This window comes from Neoarius graeffei, chromosome 16 (genome assembly GCF_027579695.1).
Source record: "Neoarius graeffei isolate fNeoGra1 chromosome 16, fNeoGra1.pri, whole genome shotgun sequence".
NCBI classification, from domain to species: domain Eukaryota; kingdom Metazoa; phylum Chordata; class Actinopteri; order Siluriformes; family Ariidae; genus Neoarius; species Neoarius graeffei.
The window spans coordinates 35,725,569-35,746,404 of NC_083584.1; the positions used below are offsets into that span (position 1 = coordinate 35,725,569).

The 20,836-nt window shown below is 41.2% G+C and overlaps 1 protein-coding gene across 1 annotated transcript; it reads left to right on the forward strand.

Annotated features, from left to right (window-relative positions):
- Positions 1-199: 199 nt before the first annotated feature.
- mfsd2ab (MFSD2 lysolipid transporter A, lysophospholipid b) lies at positions 200-20,574 on the forward strand. The gene is made up of 14 exons (XM_060942838.1): positions 200-440; positions 5,034-5,159; positions 8,873-8,997; positions 11,651-11,774; positions 11,881-11,959; positions 13,622-13,791; positions 13,926-14,016; positions 14,664-14,782; positions 14,983-15,066; positions 15,860-15,943; positions 16,719-16,831; positions 16,904-17,047; positions 19,039-19,215; positions 19,878-20,574. The coding sequence occupies exons 1-14, from the start codon at positions 354-356 to the stop codon at positions 19,930-19,932; spliced, it is 1,578 nt and encodes a 525-aa protein (XP_060798821.1). The 5' UTR covers positions 200-353; the 3' UTR covers positions 19,933-20,574.
- Positions 20,575-20,836: the final 262 nt, after the last annotated feature.

Genomic DNA, 20,836 nt, shown 5'->3' on the forward strand with positions numbered 1-20,836 from the left:
GATAGGCTCCAGCTTGCCTGCGACCCTGTAGAACAGGATAAAGCGGCTAGAGATAATCAGATGAGATGAGGTGAGATGAGATCAATTTGCGCCAGCTCAACACGTGATATGACGAACTCTGCTGCTGCATACATTCCTGTCATTCCGGATATGCCCTACCTCCGACCATTCGCTCTGGTGTTATGGCGCGATATGAGTGGGCGGGGCTACAGGCAGAAATGGTATAGAGTGGACGGACTCTCGGTTGTTTCAGTTCGCCGGCGTTTACGGTAGAGTTACAATTAAAATAAAGACTAAAGGCGGGAGAGTTTTAGTTAAACCTTATCCGCTGTTTAAAGAGACGTGTCGCTGAGATGGCCAGAGGAGAAGGAGTTGAGCAGTTTTCTAAGACCAGTCTGCTGAAGAAAGGACCGGCTCATGAGAACAGCACGGATTTTAGGGTAAATTCATAAACCCTGTCTTTCTGAGGATTGATGAATGGCGTCACTCTGAATGAAAATCCATATACATGGGTTTATTCATTCTGAGCAGTGGGCATGGGGTTAACCTAATGACTGTACATTGTTTGTTTTACTTGTCGATTTTATAAGGAGTAAACGTAAACATTCCGAATTAGTCAGGTTTTAAAACAAGGGTTGTTTTGTTTTTATTTCCGTTTAATTTCCCTGTGCGTTTGAACTTCAAAAGTGCCGCGCTTTCTTTATCTCTACCAGGCTGTTATTATTATTATTATTATTATTATTATTATTATTATTATACTCGCTATAATTCGTATCTTACATACACCTCGGCTTATTTAAAATGATAAATGTGTGTGTATAAAGTGAGCCATGTGCCACTCTGTGTCCTTATACAGATGTCGAGGCAATGTGCTACGTGTCATAAACTCTAGTGGTTTGGGTCACGTGACCACACCTTTCTGAGCCGAGGTGGCTAATGACTGAATGAACGAACCGCATGGGCTTTTAATAGGGTCTACTTGTGCATTTGTGTTATCAGTGCACAAGCAAGTTTCTCCTGCTTAAATTAGATGTGCATTATTTTTCCCCCCTCTGTCATGGAACTCTTGATAACACCTCTGCAAATACTGGACAATGTGCAATACCTAGAAGTTTTCTCTATCTTCTATTCTCTGTTTATCCTGTAATGATGCTACTGGAATCTTAATTTCCCTGAGGGAACCCTCCCAAAGGGTAGATTAGAAAGTTCTATCTAATCTAATTTATTTATGTACAATGATATGATGCAAAGGGCGGCACGGTGGTGTAGTGGTTAGCGCTGTCGCTTCACAGCAAGAAGGTCCGGGTTCGAGCCCCGTGGCCGGCGAGGGCCTTTCTGTGTGGAGTTTGCATGTTCTCCCCGTGTCCGCGTGGGTTTCCTCCGGGTGCTCCGGTTTCCCCCACAGTCCAAAGACATGCAGGTTAGGTTAACCGGTGACTCTAAATTGACCGTAGGTGTGAATGTGAATGGTTGTCTGTGTCTATGGTGGGGTTTACATTAGACCGTATCAGCGGATCATCAGCTTAACGTTTTTAAAACGATTCGCGTGCACACAGCAACGCCAATACACGATTCGCGTGCACACAGCAACGCCAATACACGGATACGCTCGGCTCTGCAGGCATCCTGCGCTCCAAATCACTCCGCCCTGAACAGCGAGTGCCCTCTGGAGGGTGCGCACTCCGGCCCTGTGCAGCTCACAGAGCGCGCGAGTGAAGCGCACGAGCAGTGATTCGGGACTGAGCCGCTGTGTGTGTGATCCCAGTGCATATCACTTACCACTTGCAAGTGGAAGGATGGCAAGCCTAAAGACAATCATAACTACACAATGGGCAGTATTTTCATACTTTTATACTCTTTAATGAAAGGTGATACAAGGCGGAAGTCCGCGCCGTTTTTCAGCAGTCGTGTCACATGACCAATGCCAGCGAATCAGGAAGGTGGATGTCACAGTGACGTTGTCCAATGACGACGCCAGCTAGAGCTCAGCACAGCGTATCCGCGTATTCTCAATGTTTACACAGCACCGGACCAGACACGATCTGGATTGAATACGTGGACCCTGGCGGATTCCCGTTTCCCGGCGTTTCCTGGCGTTTTAATGTAAATGGACAGTGCATCTGCGAAGAAAACGAGACAGATACGGTCTAATGTAAACTTGGCCTATGTGTCAGCCCTGTGATGATCTGGCGACTTGTCCAGGGTGTACCCCGCCTTTTGCCTGTAGTCAGCTGGGATAGGCTCCAGCTTGCCTGTGATCCTGTAGAACAGGATGATGAGATAAGATGATGCAAAAGTGTGACTGCACATGACCAAACCTTTCCATGTTAATGTTCTACTTGAAGTTTTTAGGTGTGGTTTTTGCTCCCATTTTGGTGACAGCTGTGTGTAGAATGAATGAACGTGTGTATGTAAGTTGAGTTTTTATGCCTCCGCCACCTTAAAGGAACAGTCCACCGTACTTCCATAATGAAATATGCTCTTATCTGAATTGAGACGAGCTGCTACGTACCTCTCCAAGCTTTGCGCGACCTCCCAGTCAGTCAGACGCAGTCAGACGCGCGGTCACTCCTGTTAGCAATGTAGCTAGGCTCAGTATGGCCAATGGTATTTTTTGGGGCTGTAGTTAGATGCGACCAAACTCTTCCACGTTTTTCCTGTTTACATAGGTTTATATGAGCAGTGACATGAAACAAGTTCACTTACACAAATTGAAACGTAGCGATTTTCTATGCTATGGAAAGTCCGCACTATAATGACAGGCGTACTAACACCTTCTGCGCGCTTCGGCAGCGCATTGATATCTGAGCTCCGTATCAATGCGCTGCCGAAGCGCGCAGAAGGTGTTAGTACGCCTGTCATTACAGTGTGGACTTTCCATAGCATAGAAAATCGCTACGTTTCAATTTGTGTAACTGAACTTGTTTCATATCACTGGTCATATAAACCTATGTAAACAGGAAAAACGTGGAAGAGTTTGGTCGCATCTAACTACAGCCCCAAAAATACCATTGGCCATGCTGAGCCTAGCTACATTGCTAACAGGAGTGACAGCGCGTCTGACTGACTGGGAGGTCGCGCAAAGCTCGGAGAGGTACGGAGCAGCTCGTCTCAATTCAGATAAGCGCATATTTCATTATGGAAGTACGGTGGACTGTTCCTTTAAGGTGCAGGAGGCATTATGTTTTCGGGTTGTCCGTCCGTCCCGAAACTTTGTGAACGTGATATCGCAAAGGCTAATGAAAGGAATTTCACCAAACTTTTCACTATGTGTGTGCTTTGGGACAAACATGAACTGATTACATTCTGAGGTTAAACGGTCACAGGTCAAGATTACCGTGAGGTCAGATGTCCATCCCCAAACTTTGTGAACACCATATCTCAAAGACTAATGAAAGGAATTTCACCAATCTTTCACCATTTGTGCATTTGGGGACAAACATGAACTGATTAGATTTTGAGATCAAAAGGTCACAGGTCAAGGTCACTGTGAGGTCAAATGTCAGTCCGAAAACCTTGTGAACACCATATCTCCAAGGCAAATGAAAGGAATTTCACCAAACTTTCAACATTTGTGCGCTTTGGGACAAACATGAACTGATTAGATTTTGAGGTTAAAAGGTCACAGGTCAAGATTACTGTGAGGTCAAATGTCCATCCCCAAATCACAACTTAATAAGGCATGTAGTCTACCAGGCGGAGGCATCCCCATCGACGCCGTTGGCATTGAGTTCTATCTATTTCAATACTGGCACCACTGTAGATGTGCGACAGTCATACTTCATTGCAGACTGATGGATATGTGAATGAGTCAAAGTGGAAATTATTTAGTAAATAGTTTTATAATGGTTGGTGCTGCTTTGTTTACTTTTCCACTGATATTTGGAATTTTCTAGTTGACAAATTATGTATGTTCAATCACCTGTTTTGGACATTATGCAGAAGTGAGGAGTTTCCAGTATGAATACGCAACCAACAACATCGAAGGATGAGTTGCCTATTGCCAGCTGATGTGTTAACTCTTTAGGCTAAGAACATGAAGTAATTCACTGGTTTCCTTTCTGTCTTGAATTTTAGGTCCATTTCAGTGCATCTTTTAAAGATTATGTTCATTTTTATCCGTAATATATTCTGCAATCGGTGGTGTAGTGGTTAGCGCTGTCGCCTCACAGCAAGAAGGTCCGGGTTCGAGCCCTGTGGCCGGCGAGGGCCTTTCTGTGCGGAGTTTGCATGTTCTCCCCGTGTCCGTGTGGGTTTCCTCCGGGTGCTCCGGTTTCCCCCACAGTCCAAAGACATGCAGGTTAGGTTAACTGGTGACTCATTGACTGTAGATGTGAGTGTGAATGGTTGTCTGTGTCTGTGTGTCAGCCCTGTGATGACCTGGCGACTTGTCCAGGGTGTACCCCGCCTTTCGCCCGTAGTCAGCTGGATAGGCTCCAGCTTGCCTGCGACCCTGTAGAACAGGATAAAGCGGCTAGAGATAATGAGAAGATATTCTGCAATATGTCACACCACCTACACCTGTTTTTGTCAACCTGTTCTTGATTCTGGGTCTTGATGATGATTGTCTCCAAGGGATTGTGTTTGCGTACTGCATGAAAGAAAGTGTTTGAGGTGTTTGCCAGTCAATAAACTTAGTAAACTCTAAAGTGAAGAGCTCTACACCTTCATTACAGAATACTGAGACGTCTCCAAGCTTGTAACTGTTTACGTCCTTGGCTATGTTGCTAATTTGAATATCATGATTATAATTTTGTTATGAAGTATGTTGCCACTTGCAGGTATTTCAAAGGAAAATATTGTGTGTATGATCCACAAAGCAATGATGTGCTTTTAATAGCAAACCAAGTACTGACCCTTAATTACTGACTCATTAATACAGCCAGTATTGTATACTAACGGGGTATGATTCATTCCTGCAATGACTTTTTTTGAACCTTTTTGTCAATTTTGACGTAAAGTTTTTTTTTTTCTTCTTTTTTCATACAGACTTGAAATTTATTTGAAGTGTGATGTTTTGTTTTTTTTTACAGAGGGAGGAGAAAAGACACTTGTCGGTGTGCAGTAAACTGTGTTATGCTATAGGAGGAGCGCCTTATCAGATCACAGGATGTGCCTTGGGTTTTTTCCTTCAGATCTATCTCCTGGATGTTGCTCTGGTGAGTTTAATGCACCTTTAAAACTTTCTCATTAGTTACTCCAGAGAAAAATGTTGCGTCTCCATGAGCTACTTTGTGGAAATAGAAATGCTGAGAAGCATTAAAGTGAATTCACCTTGAAGCACCATCCAGAAAATCTTAACAGTGAATAATGACATGATTCACATGTGAATTTTTCCATGTTTTTTCACACAGCATCACATTGTTAAGAACACCTGATCACATGTTAAATGTTTGTGGTGTTTCCATAAAGAGAACTGATCAGCTCAGCATTTAGGCCAACATTGACGCCTTGGGTCAGGCCATGATTTATACTTGCAATTTGTTAACTGGTGCTAATACTAGAGCCATAAGCCCCTTTCACACACATAACCTGTTAATGTATGAGGTAAAAACAACAGGGAAAGGCTAACACGTTTTCATTCCCACTTGGTCTTCCGTAATGGAAAAGTTACACATGTTGTGTATCCATCTGACTGCATTTAGCAGAATGCTATGGTGTGCCACCCATGCGAGACTGGATATAATGTGTAATTCATGAGGTGGCCCAAGCTGAGACGTTAGCTAGTTGGCAACATGGCATGAGTCGAACTGCATCATGTTTCTGCTGAGAGTTCTCCTCCTATTTCTGAACATTTATTCAAATAAAGGCTATTTATAACACTTTTTGCTGATACAGTGGGACCGCCATGTCCTCTGACTTGCTCAAGCATACAAGCCTGACCCCTCAAATTACAGTTCCCACATAATCCTGCATACTTGCTTTCACTTATCATTCGCCTTATTTAAAACCTTGGCTTCTATTAGTTTGTCTTGCATTTGTCTTTTGTTTTCCATGCTGACGCTCGTTGTGTTCCTCACTTCTACTGTCATGTTTTCATGCCTGCTGTGTTTTGTTGCTTTGTCCATACTGTGTAAATAAGAGGTTTCCAAACTAGCATCCATCTCTGCACCTCAACCATGATAAAAATGAGGGAAAGAATTCACATAATATACTGTAATAAGTTACCGCAAGTTGGCCTAGTGGTTAGCAGAGATTGGGAGATCGCGAGTTCTACTCGTGGTCGGGTCATACCAAAGACCATCGTAAAAATGGTACCTACTGCCGTCTGGCAACGCACGCTGCAATACAGATGCGAGTGGGGAGTCAAACTCTCACAGTTACCAGAGGACTCGCCCCCCACTGTAACCCTAGCTATGTAATAGGCGAGAGGCCAAGGGCTACGGAAACGGAGATCGGCGCCGCCCTATGCGCCACATGGTATGGGAAGGACTGTAATAAGTTATAGCTTATTTTATTATTAGTTACTGTTGATGTCATTGTGCGTAGTTAATAAATTAAACTTTATTATGGCTATGTATGCACACAAAAACAAGCTTTTATGTGGTTTTGGCTAACTGCTTGTTGTTTTTGAGTTTGCTGCCGGTTGCTTTACATTGAGGCAGTGTGAGCAGTGACCTCACAATATCACTACGTTGTTTGTCACCACCAGCAGCGTCACGATCAGTCACAACACACACATCTGACTGTTCGGATTCTCCCTGGTGCTGTAACAAAAGATTTTCATAAATGCTACAGTATTGAGTTGTTTGGGGGTAGACTAGCTTTTCAACTTTGCCTTTTTGCTTCCATTCCCACAAAACACCTTTACTGTATAATTGTGGAAAATTTACTGTTTTCACTATGAGTGGGGGGCGGCACGGTGGTGTAGTGGTTAGCGCTGTCGCCTCACAGCAAGAAGGTCCGGGTTCGAGCCTCGTGGCCGGCGAGGGCCTTTCTGTGCGGAGTTTGCATGTTCTCCCTGTGTCCGCGTGGGTTTCCTCTGGGTGCTCCGGTTTCCCCCACAGTCCAAAGACATGCAGGTTAGGTTAAATTGACCGTAGGTGTGAATATGAGTGTGAATGGTTGTCTGTGTCAGCCCTGTGATGACCTGGCGACTTGTCCAGGGTGTACCCCACCTTTCGCCCATAGTCAGCTGGGATAGGCTCCAGCTTGCCTGCGACCCTGTAGAACAGGATAAAGTGGCTACAGATAATGAGATTAGATGAGACTATGAGTGGGGACGGGGCCATAAAGTTACACACTTGTGATACAAAAGCCAAAATACAATCAATATGGGTTCCCAATATGCCTCCTTTGCTCTTAATGGACTTCTGGACTTCCCAATTGCACTCATACTCCAGTTTATGAGCTTGTATTTTACAAACTCATTGGCCCATGAAGTTGCAAATAATGCCCCACTCTCAACAAGATGACAGCCACCACACACATACAATGGAGGTAGTGTGTTTGGGGGGGAACCCGAATAGGTTTGAATCAAGTTCTTCTATGCAACCAAAGTTTTGGGAACAATTTTGGCATTTGTTTCCAAGGGCAAGCAAGCAAAGGCCTCCTACAGTGCGAGTTACGATTGTGCATTCAAGGCTTTGAGAAACTGCTAATTATGCCATACTGACTGACAGTGTTTAACCGTAGCCGGCACTGTCAACTGGGGAGAATGCAATGTCCACAGAGCTACTTGTTCCTGAATGTTTGGTGAACAAATGTCCCAAAATCACTCTGGATACTTTCTGATCTTTACAGAAGGTCACTATAGTTAATTTGCAGTCTAGCCTTGCTGTGCAGCAACATTTAACCAATCAGGGCTGTACAGTGTGACTGTATGGTTGCATGTGCTAGGAGAAATTCATGAACAAAGTGTTTTTATTCATACAAAGCTGCATAAGTTGTATTCGTGGGAAAGCACTTCGTGTGTGTGGAGGCATGGGCGGTGTACATATCTCCATTCAAACAAGTCCTTGTGCTCCTGGGATCATAGTTTTATTAAAATCTTTGTGTCTTGTACTTCTTTTGGCTTGCCACTTATTAGACATGTTATTTATAGACTACACATATTGTTTCCCCAGTATAGCTCTGTCAAATATTTACCATACCTTGAACAATAAACAGAAAGCAGGTTATTCTTGTCAGACTTTTTTTTATATGTATAGCAACTGAACAGGTCAAAACATGACACACCATTTTTATTTTATTTTTCTTAAATGATAGGACTATAACTGAGGGAATACTTTAAAAAATAAATAAATAAATTCATTTATATTAACTAGTTTCACTGTATCAATATCAGAATATAAAACTTGATTAAAAATTAAACTAATTGCACTGCCATGTATACTTAGCAGTTAGTTAGTTACTTGAACCACACCATCAGTTTCAGGTGGTAACAGGCGCCACACCTTTCATGGATGGGAAGTTCAACTAAAAATGCTGCTTGAAATTTCAAAGTATTTCTCCAAAAAAAAAAGAATAAATAAAATCTAATGACCTCTTGAACAAAACCATGGTGTTCAGTTAAAACTTTTCTTGATGCAGTAAACAGTAACTGTTTACAGAGATGAGGTAACATGATTAACTTCATCAATCAGGCATGATTTTATTTGGCTAGAGCTGTGATAACTGTTTGTGCAATATGAACTGCTATGTGTCTGTTAATAACTGTTAAATACTGGTCAGGGGTGTGTATGTGTGAGAGAGTGTGATGCTGTGTCTGCTTCTCTAATGCATGACTGCACATTTCTTCTAATTTCTTCCTAAATTAGCATGTTAATTTGCTCTGGATTATGACCAGTGTGCTGTCTGTTTTGATTATTTATTGATGCTCAAATGCTCTGTTTTGTGTAAGGCCTTGATTGTTCCCCTCTTTGCTCTTTAGCTGGATCCATTCAATGCCTCCATTATCCTGTTTGTGGGACGAGCTTGGGATGCTATCACAGACCCCACTGTGGGATTCCTGGTCAGCCGGACACCGTGGACCAGATTTGGGAGGATGATGCCATGGTACTTTTTAAACCTCTTTTCCTGAGGTCATTCTTGTTACCACATTGTTCATCAGATATAGACACCTCCACTTTTCTATTCAGATATCTTTGGTGCTTTTCTACCCCTCTTATTGAAAGATTTAACCCCCCCTTCCCCGATTTTAAAATGGTGTCATCTGTAGAAGAATTCCCATGTGTAAAGCTACCCTGCGGGGACTTTTAGTCGGATAAGCCCTTGCCGAGGCCCCTGTTTTGAATGATTGGTTTACTAAGTTTAACACCCCCACCCCACCCCCTCAAACTCCTGATACCCTGTGAGTAATAACGAAACTGTGGAAGAAGGTATTGGGGGTGGTACCTAGTAGGCATTACAGGATCTCTCTCACATGATTCTGTCAAACTAGACATCTGTTCATTTGTTCCAGTGAGTTTGAAATGTCACGGGATGGCATGTGAGGGGAGGGGAAAAACAAAACTAAAAGTTCATTCGAGGCAGAGTTATAAATTTGGGAAGGTTGAGAGGACTGGGATGGGAAAGGGATTTTTAGTAGCGATTTAAATTCCATTCAATGCAACAAAGGTTTTGCCATGTCAGTAGGTCTTGGCAGATCTTTTTGTGCTAAAATAAATATCTGCACCTGATAGTTGTATGAGAAGATTTAGTGATTTTGGATATAGCCCTTAAGTTTTGCTAGCTTATTGACACATTTGTCCACTATAATGGAATGTGGCAGGTAAACAAAACTTGTTAATTTCTAATCCTGTGTGTTTAAAAAAAAAAAAATGTGGGGAAAGTTATGATGCAGTGTGGCATCTGGTTTAGAGAACCCTGGACTGCTCCTAGAACCTTGGAAAAGACTTGCCTGGCTTTGTGAGCTGGATAAGGACAGAGCTGTTCAATTGGGTTGATGCTGCTTCCACATTAGTCCTTCCAATTTTGTGGCGAGGTCACTGACCTTCGAAGTGCCCATCCCCCTTTCTTTGGTTCGTTCTAGGCACAGAAACGCGCCTGTTTCATTATCAGACTCATGGCACATATGTATAGCTGGCTGTTGGTGTACTAACCATCTCTGAGGAATGGAATGGACAGGCATAGTAATAATAATTAGTGAATGATTTCCTGAAGTTCTCCCAATCGCTTGCTCCATTCATTTTCCATAGATGGGGCAAAATGAGTTAAAGCACAAATAGGATTTTCTTTCCTGTTTTATTTAATCATGTTTATGATTGTAGCCATGACTGTTTGAAATTAGTGTGGTTCAATTCTGGTTCAGTCATTTATTATACTAGCTGTTTTAATGTATTTTTAATATGCAAAGGAAAAAAATATTTCTGTATCACAGCACATGAAAATCTGAAAAGAAACAATGTGAGCGATCGAGATACTAGTGCTAAGCGTGAGAGCAAGAAGGTGTGTGTGGGGTGGGGGGGGTTCCTTGTGATGGCATTCAAATTCCCTAGTCATGAATGGTCCAGCCTACAACACACCACCTGCTGCTGCTCCAATCACAAGGCACCAAAGCTGATGAGTCACAAAAGACTTCCCAAAGGCAGGAGGAGCCTTTGCAGGGTTACTTTGGTTCAGATACTGTAATGTTGGTCATCAAGCAGCGAGTCGCTGTAGCAACAATTAATCATAGTTCTGTGCCCTTTCTTTGAGGCAGGATCTATTAAATACTAGGTACCGTTTAAGGGTTTAGTGAGTAAATATTGGAAAAGAGAACTAAAACTTCACCATTGTGTTCCAACCTACTTGCTGCAGTGGGATTTGATGAAAGAGGAGAACAAAAATATTGGATGAAGTTATAGTTGATGTGCAGTTTTAATGCTTCAAATTTTACACAGACTATCAGGACTATATCTGAGGACTTGCGTTCAATAAAGCACTGATCAGCTTAACACATGCTTGTGCTATTTTAAATGGGCCTATAGAGAAAAGTAGACTTCTTTCCACATGAAAGAAACAGATGCTGGACAGTATCATTTTCTCTCTGTGTGTGTGTGTGTGTGTGTGTGTGTGTGTGTGTGTGTGTGTGTGTGTTGGCCAACAACAATTGCATAATACTAACTTTTTTTTGATCCTTTTATAGCAGTTGAGTCATAACTTTTCAGTACATGACCAAATACATCCATGTAAATATAAATGTTACTTTGACAAACCTGTTCACAAACCAGTTTCTTGTCCTGGTCTAAACTTGTTTCCTCATGGAAAAATTTGTCTACCTTCCTTTTATACTGTAGAAGTATAAAAGGAAGTATACTTCTTACAGCCTTTACATTCACACAAGGTGAATATTGTATCATCGGAAATGTGCAGCAATTGCAGGATGTGACTCAGGACGTTCCCCGAAATGAAATGTTCAGCTGTCGTTTGTGGTTACAGTATGTTGCAGTCGGAGAATGTACGGGAAACACCTAAAAGGGAGAGCATTGTGCACTGGTATCATGTGGTTTGAAGGGCACTTCTCATTTTTGGATAGATTGAGCACTGACTGACTGAATTTCACAAATTTTTATAATTAAAGTAACCCAAACTAAAGTGGATTTATAAAGTCTGCAAATTAAATCTGCCAGTTTAGCTCCGCTGTGTCTAAAGCCTGAGTAGTCTTCATGGTTTGAATTGCAATGCTCATGCAGCTTATTACAATTTTCTCATTTCTGTTTCTTTGCAGGATTATTCTGTCCACGCCGTTTGCAGTCGTGTCCTATTTTCTCATCTGGTATGTGCCTCCTTTCGAGCAGGGCAAAATTATCTGGTACCTCCTATTCTACTGCCTCTTCCAGAGTCTGCAAACGGTGGGTATCTTCCAGAGTGCTGCTTCTGCATAGAAACTACCTGTAATATGCATGAGCGAGAACTAACTTTCCACTTTTTTTTTTTTCTCCTGTTTTTGCATTGCAGTGCTTCCATGTGCCATACTCAGCCCTCACCATGTTCATCAGTTCAGAACAGAAAGAGAGAGATTCAGCAACAGCTTATCGTAAGTATTTCAAGATGCTGGAAACTGTAAAGGCAGGAGGCAATGTTTTCATTTATGATAATACACTAGGCTGAAAGAGGCCAGCCAGAACATGTTTTGTGTACTTCAGGGCAACACACACACACACATTCAGATGTTTAAGATTCTACATTTATTTCTGTTATTCAGCTATTGAAGAAGCTATTGTCTGTCTGTCTGTCTGTCTGTCTGTCTGTCTGTCTTCTGAATGGTTTGGCCAAATTTTACTTGTCGTTTATTGCATACTTTTTTTCTAATTATTTTAGTTGTAACTTTAATATTCATAAACAAGTGTTACCAGGCAAAACAAACCTCGCCTGGCAGCACTTATTTTATACCTATATGTTGATAATGGTAATATTTCTCAATCATCAGCTGTCAGATTATAGTCCTATGAAAATCCATGACCTTGAGTTTGACATTTCAAAGTCATTCAAGGTCAAAGATCATGGTGCCAAATGAAAGCCCATATGGCACTTCCTATAAGTTGATAATGGTAAATATGTCTGCAATCAACTGTTCAAGTTACAGCCCTCTGAAAATCCGTGACCTTGAGTTTGACCTTTCAAGGTCCAAGATCATGGTGCCAAATGAAAGGCCATATGGGCATTCCTATATGCTCAGTAGTAAACATATATCTATCGGCAATCGTTTTTGAGTTATAATGGAAAATGTTATTCTGACAAAGGTTGACTTTTCCAGTGACCTTAACCTTCACCTTGACCCGATTTACCCCAAAAATTTAATCAGGTAATCTACGGACCATTGCCCACCTACCCTGAAAATTTGAAGTCAATCGGTGCAACCATCTAGACACTAGATTGTTGACAGATGCACAAACAAAAGTTACCCCATCGTGTAGCATATCAATGGAAGCAGAATTGAAAGATGAACATTTTGGAATTGGTTTGAAGTAAATATGATGGAAGACATCGTGGGGGGGGGAGATTTTGACCTTTTTGGTGACCTTGACCGGATGACCCTCAAAATGTTGGAGGTTCTATTTGAGACCAATGCCCATCTATCCTGAAAGTTTCATGAAGATTGGTCCAATTATTTTTCTCCTGTAATGTTGCTAATAAAGAAACCCCACCGAAAACAATACCGTCCTGGGCGAGGTTTAAAAAAAAAAAAAAGTAAGTAGTAATGGGTAACAATTTTCAACAGATACTTAACATAGTCTTTCTGTTAAATCTCAAGTAGTGTTCTGCTGAGTATATGGTGCACTTCTACAATGACATTATGCTGTGCTCCCTAAAATGGGTGTATTTATAGTGAATAGGATGCCATTTAGAATTTAGCCTAAGTATGTGAAGCTGTCGGTCATCAGTTAAGTGTATGTGTGTATGTATGTATACACACTTTGCTTGAATAAGTGACAGTTTTCATCTGTGGTTTGTGATAGAAGTTAAGCTACACTGTGATTCTAGGTATTATTTAAATGGATTCACACAATAATAATTATTAAAGGAAGGCAAACAAGTGCTGTTAGATTGAGCACATAAATATAAACTACTGTCAGCTGCTGTTACAGAAAGGTAAACACCACCTTCTGACCAATCACAGCTGAGAATGATATATACTGTGATAATGCATTAGCTTTCTGTTCCATACATAGCCTCATCATTGCCATTTCCAATGCAGGTATGACTGTGGAGGTTTTAGGAACGGTCATCGGCACTGGAATACAAGGCCAGATCGTGGGGATGGCCAATGCACCCTGCATACCAGTTGGAAATGATCTCAACTCCACTTCCCAGAACTTTGAATCTGAGTTCAACGCCAGCCATCCACTTGTTTCCCTGCAACACACAGTAAGTCCCAGAGCCCTGAGGCATTGTTATAATGGTTTAGTAGTGAACTAGATTAAAGATGTACATCATGCTCACTTGGAAATGTTTAACACTTTACCCCACCCATGTTTTTGTTTTTCTTTTTTCCTCCTCAGAGACAGGCTTACATGATCGCTTCAGGAGTTATTTGTGTCATCTATGTCCTTTGTGCCATCACACTCTTCTGTGGCGTGAAGGAACACGAAGGTAAGCCAGAATTGTTGTCAGTGTTTCCACAGCATTATTGTATAATCTTTGTATCCATCCACACCCACATTCTTTGGATATCATAGTTCTGTATGGTTCCCATAGAGAGTTAGTCATAATTACAGGTTTAAAATGGGGATCAGTTTGGTTTAATTCAGATCAAGTATACTGCATCGTAAACTAGATCTTTTCTACAGGTCTCAGGTTACTCGGAGGCTGTGGCTGGCACCTTGGTTGGTTTTGGGGGTTTGAGAATGGCACTGGGTAAACCTAGAGTTCTTTCACACCAGTGACAAAGATGCATCTGAAAAAGGGGTCCACTGTAAAAGATAGTGTTGCAATTTGCTAGCTTATTTTGGGATTCCTTGGTGAAAGACTTTTTAACAAAGTAGGCTTTGTAGAGCAGGATCAGCCCAGGGCAGAGCAAAGCACAAAACAGGATTTGTATATCTTCAGACAAGAGTGTTTTCTGATGAAAAATTCACATGCTGCTGGATGGATCCAGCATACACACTGTTAGTATTCATGCTATACACAGAGTTTGAGTGAGCTTGATGAAGTGTTCACAGTGGCTCTGTGACTCGGATGAATTTGACATGCATTGCATTTAACATCAGCATCTAAAATGTCTAGTCTTGTTTTGGCAGGGATCTCAAAGGTCCAATCAGAGCAGATCTCCTTCTTCCGGGGCATCCGTCTAGTAATGGGGCATGGTCCATATACCAAGCTGGTGATGGGCTTCTTATTCACCTCTCTGGCTTTTATGGTGAGTGTTATGCCTGCTTTACAGGAGGATGTTTGTTTTTGTGGGATTTGCTTCAGCCACTTTTTTTTTTTTTTTCCTCCCATTTGGGGCAAAAGCCTCAGACCACCATGGCTACCCTTAGCTATTTTTGGCTGGTGTTTTTTATTTTGCTTTTGGATTTGCAAGTAGGTTTTTATAAGTCTCAATGTTTCTTTGTGCAGCTCCTGGAAGGCAACTTTGCTCTGTTCTGTTCTTCCACTCTGGGCTTCAGAGATGACTTTCAGAACATCCTACTGGTCGTCATGGTAAGCACTATTCCTAGGTTCATAGTACAACAGCCAGCATTTGATGAAATTAAGACGTTTATTGCTTTGTGACCAACTTGTGCGGGTGTATAGGAAGCTGAGACCATGACTTATTTTTTATTTTTTTTAAATAAAAAAATAAATAGGGTATGTTTGAACTCCAGAAATGTGATCATTTTATTTGGTTAATTGCTCTTAGATGGTTTGAGTTGTGTTTGGATCAAATGTCTTAACACACTACAAAAGTCACATTCTGTATGTAAAATAGAGACTTTCCTGGTACTGGTTATGGATATTTATTTGGACGTTAATTATTCTATGTGGATTATTTTAATTCTATTATGGTTTACTTTCAATTATAGACTCTCAAATAAGTGATGCATCAGGTTTGGCTAGTTGCTGGAAGTGACTACGTTCCCAAAGGCTAATTATCACTTAATGCCTTTTCATAGTTAATGTAGTGCTTCATCAAAGAATTTGGACTTGCAGGCCACTATTTATAATGGACTCCTTTCTTCTTGCATGCTGCATGTTGAATAGGTGCACGCTTTTGATACAAAGATTTTCATTAAAGGAAATGTACAGACTGATGTCTCGGCTTAATCTCATTATGAATGAGGCACCAGTTCTAGTGCATCAAACTTACCAACCTCACCCTATGATTTAGTCTTCCTCACAGTGGCTTTAGCAGTATTAAAAGCCAGTTATAAAGCTCTGAAGAGTCAATTCATGATTTCTGAAATGAAAACTCTTTAACCTTGTTCTAATCTTTTCTAATCCATTTTGTCTCCAGCTCTCTGCCACGCTCACCATCCCATTCTGGCAGTGGTTCCTTACTCGGTTTGGAAAGAAAACTGCTGTCTATGTTGGGACTACAGTAAGTATCAGCAAGACCATTTAAGAACTGTGACTTGCAACAGTGTTTAAAAATAGTCAGTATTGTTATTTATTAGCTCCCCGGCTGTAGGCAATGAGCTGTCATCTATCCACAACTCTCAATTTCTACTCCTTCCTGAGTTTTTAATGCGTTTTGATTGTTTTCTTTTGAGGATCTAATTGTTCTTCACAAAAGCTGCTATTTCATTTGTTGATTTCTCATTAAGAAATTGCTAATTAAGCTGTGTGGTGAACTTTCTGGAAATTTGCTTTTCCTAGCGCAGTTCTCTGTGGGTTTTTATTTATTTGGATGACCGAGTCTTCACAAAAGTTACCATTGGGTTTGTTGAATTTTCATTTACAAGTTGCTAATTTATTACTTGGCAGTAATCCTTGGCTGTGTATTCTACTGTTGACAAGATTTTTGCGCACTACATGTGTATATTTAGCTCACTGGCCGATGAGCTACTGCCATCACGCAGCGTCTGTCCACAATTCACACAAAATCGCTACTCCTTCCTGAGTTTTCAATGGATTTTGATTTCTGATAGTTTTGTTTGGAAGATCTAATCAGTCTGCACAATAGTTAACTCCCCTGGTTTTGTGATCGGTACAGCCGTGTAAGTTACTGCGTCGCTGACACTCTGGTTTTGGATGTGATTTATTTACGTTGTATAAGCAGTTGGCCAACCCTGATTATCCCAGAGCACTATCTGGTGGTCATTATTCCTGATGATGAGTATAATTTTCATTGCTCATCTTTGTGATGTCTGCAGATCGTGATTCCATTCCTGATCACAGTGGTCCTGTTGAAACGTAATCTCATCGTGACTTACATTATTGCCTTTGCTTCTGGAGTCAGTATTGCTGCTGCCTTCCTCCTGCCCTGGTGAGTGTCAGTCAGTAAGGGATCCACTGATGCTGTCTAAGACTGCTTCCCTAAACTAATGTGTATATGCAGGTCCATGCTTCCCGATGTGGTTGATGACTTCAAAGTGCTGAATCCTAAATCTCAGGGGCATGAAGCCATCTTCTACTCCTTCTACGTGTTCTTCACCAAGTTTGCCTCTGGTGTTTCTTTGGGAATTTCAACTCTGAGCCTTGAGTGAGTCAGTCTGCACAATCAAGTCAATTTATTTGTCTTGTGCTTTTAACAATAGACATTATTGCCAAGCAGCTTTCCAGAAAAATAAAGATTTTAAAACATATGAGCTAAAATAAACATGACATGAAGAAACCTTGAGAGGAACCAGACTCAAAAGGGAACCATCCTCATTTGGGTGATGACAGATAGCGTGATTTATAAGTAACTCGCTTCTATAACTGTCCTATAATGTCACGAAGTGCAATTGTGTAACCAGGAAATTCATTATAGTTTTAGCATGAAGTCTTATTTGTTGAAGTTATCAAATGTTCATTGATGGAGACTTGAGTGCAAAACTGTTTGACAACTGCAGTCCTAAAGTTAACATGGCAGTTCTAGTCCTAAGCAAAGAAATGAGACCCTCAGCCAAAAGTAGGGCATCAGGATGGATAACCTGAGGAACCCTGCTATTTTATTGCACATTTTTTAATATTCTGTTCCTTTTTACATGGAAATTGGACTCAGGATGAAAGTCATCCGGATATTTGACAAAACTCTTGAAAATCTCCGGTTTCCCGAATGGAGAAATTTTATTTTTCGGATTTTTCGCGTTCCTAGATGCGGCGTAATACTTCACATCATCCTTGCATGGGTGTGGTCCTTAAATAGCCCAAACATAGTTCATTGATTAAAGACAGGTGTTCTTTGTTAACGACGCGTGTGCCGGAGCTCGTTAGGCGTGTGCGTGCCCAAGGCGCGCCTTTAGGTGCACGTGCTAAGGCGCGCAGGACTGACACCATTCTGCGCAAGCGCAACACAATCGCACTAGAAAGCATGTTCAAGCTGCCAGTGTAGCTGCAGTCTTTTTAGTTGCAAATTACAAGTATTTCCTCGTGTTAATAATTCGCCATGTCAAAACAAGCAGAACTTTCCTCCTTCTTTCGACGTGAAGAGAGGTAAGCAATTTATTATATATATTTTTTTCCATCAAAGTTGTATTTTGTGGTTTCGAAGCCAAGTTTTAGTGCCGTTTCTAGAACACATCAAGAAAACGTGGAAGAAACAGCAATAATGGAAGAGCTGGTTTCTAAGCTGCCTAAAACTAGCAATGGTAGTTATTTTTTGTTACATAATGTACTCCGGCTGCCAGTCAGTGTGTGCCCCCCCCCCAGCTACGCCCTGATTTACATGAGAAATTTGGTATTCATTGGTGTGTTTAAATTTACAGACAATACGAACTAATGTAAACAATTGGCTTCAACTCGCATAAATATGAATTGGAAATGTTTAGTTCACTTTAGCTTCTGCAAACGCACAACTCTACTAAAAGATTGATAAACGAGGCTCAATGTCCCCAACACTGAAACCTGAAAGCTTTAGAAACTCTAACAGACCTTTACTTTTTAACAGAACTGTTTTGGGATTTTGCTGAGTTTACCTTCAACTGTCTGATTTTTTTCCAACTGTGTAGCAGGAAAATCACCGCGTTTTCTAAATGCAGTCCTGAAAATTACTCATTAACTAGGGGAATTAAATTGGATATTTTTGACATGTTAATCATTAATGTACATGAAAGAAAAAGGCTTAAAAGTTATAACTTGTTTTAGTGAAAATAAGTAGTAAAATGCACTAGAATGCAGGGTTTTGCGTGTTATGTTGTTAAAATATTTTCGGGGGACGTTGCCCCCCATCTTAGTTTGACTTTCAAAAGTTCAGGTTTTTTTTTTTTTTCTTTGCTCCACTTTCATCTCTATGGACTTTCCGATGTCGCATATCACAATCTGATATCGGTGTTCAAGCTGTGTGCATTTACGTCTGGGTTGAGTGTCTGGTTTTTTTTTTTATTTTTGGTTTGTGGGCGAATGCTTTTCTGAAAAATGCAAGATACAATCAGTACAATGGATCTCAGTGAAGATGTTCACAAGAAATATCACTGTTGTTTATGACTCCTGAGAAGTTTAAACTGGATGAGAGAACTAATCCTGATAAAATTATTTTTTCTTTCCAAATAGTTATGCTGGTTATGTAACGAGAGGTTGCACACAACCAGCAGCGGTGGCTGTTACGCTGAAGGTTCTGGTCTCCGCTGCTCCAACTGCACTAATCATCATAGGACTGCTCATATTCATCTCTTATCCCATTAACGAAGAACGGCGCCAGGGAAACCGCAAACTGCTCAACGAGCAAAGGTAAAAGCCTTTCTGACTGGGCATCTTTTCCAAGGTTGTGGAATGCAGGCAGTTTTTCACAGTGGGGTGTTTCCAAAATTTAAAAAAGTGCTAATCAAGCTTAAAGGAACAGTCCACCGTACTTCCATAATGAAATGTGCTCTTATCTGAATTGAGACGAGCTGCTCCGTACCTCTCCGAGCTTTGCGCGACCTCCCAGTCAGTCAGACGCGCTGTCACTCCTGTTAGCAATGTAGCTAGGCTCAGCATGGCCAACGGTATTTTTTGGGGCTGTAGTTAGATGCGACCAAACTCTTCCGCGTTTTTCCTGTTTGCATAGGTTTATATGACCAGTGATATGAAACAAGTTCAGTTACACAAATTGAAACGTGACGATTTTCTATGCTATGGAAAGTCCGCACTATAATGACAGGTGTACTAACACCTTCTGTGCGCTTCAACAGCGGATTCAATGCAAACTAGGCCAGTTAGTCAGCCAATACAAGCTGGGACTGATGAGATGGTGTGGGTGGGTGATAAGCATCTCATGAGAGATTTAGAAAGATAATGTCACTGTTGATCTGTATCAGTTGTAGCACCACTGAAAAGTTACTCCATTTTGCATGTTTTGAATATGATGAAGTTAACTCTCTCTCTCTCTCTCTCTTTCTCATTCACTTTAGGGAGCTGGAGTCAGAAACAGACTCATCAGAAACTGAACTGGTCAATGTATTGTAACATCACAAAACTCTAAAGAGGTCCTTCAAAATGGATGACCAAATAAGGGACCCACTGAGGCAAACGGATTGCCCACAGATTCATGCCCCAAGCGGAGGATCTGAAAGATACAGGTCACATTGTCATCCAGTGTCTGAAAGCTGCTCAACCACATGCAGATCCAGAAGACTCCAGTTTTTTCCCCCCCTTCTCTCTCCCTTTTAAACATGCACAAAAGCTTGAAATGTGATATGAAGTTTGTCTGTGTTCGTGCTACTTGCCAGAATGGGATTAGTTTCCTGAACTTGAAAAGCATGCGGCACTCACATTGCACTAACATGTTCTCTACCTGCCTGATGGGGAGAAACTTCACACATTATTGTTTTTTGTTTTTTTTTGTAATTCGAGTACTGTTTCATTAAATCAAGGGTGCCTCTTTTTTAATACATGAAATGAGTTTGTATATACACAAGGAACGATTAGCACTTTTCTAGTGTTGCCAGATATGAGCAGTATATTACACTACATTTTTACAGTGTATAGAATAAAGCAAAGTGTGGGTGTGTAGGGGGGGACGGGACTACATACCTGTTTGTGTTTAATTCAAATCCCCATTTTTTAAAATTATTATTATTATTATTATTATTATTATTATTTTTTTTTTTTTTAAGACAAACGGAGGACATGGGCTGTTTAGTGTAGACTCCAAAAGAACGCTTGATCATCTCTGTGATAAGTCTCATCTCATCTCATTACCTCTAGCCGCTTTATCCTTCTACAGGGTCGCAGGCAAGCTGGAGCCTATCCCAGCTGACTACGGGCAAAAGGCGGGGTACACCCTGGACAAGTCGCCAGGTCATCACAGGGCTGACGCATAGACACAGACAACCATTCACACTCACATTCACACCTACAGTCAATTTAG

Coding starts and splice junctions, on each gene's coding strand:
- mfsd2ab (XM_060942838.1), top strand. CDS start 354: ATGGCCAGAGGAGAAGGAGTTGAGCAGTTTTCTAAGACCAGTCTGCTG. Junction 441..5,033: donor AGAACAGCACGGATTTTAGG/GTAAATTCATAA, acceptor TTTTTTTTACAG/AGGGAGGAGAAAAGACACTT. Junction 19,216..19,877: donor AAACTGCTCAACGAGCAAAG/GTAAAAGCCTTT, acceptor CATTCACTTTAG/GGAGCTGGAGTCAGAAACAG.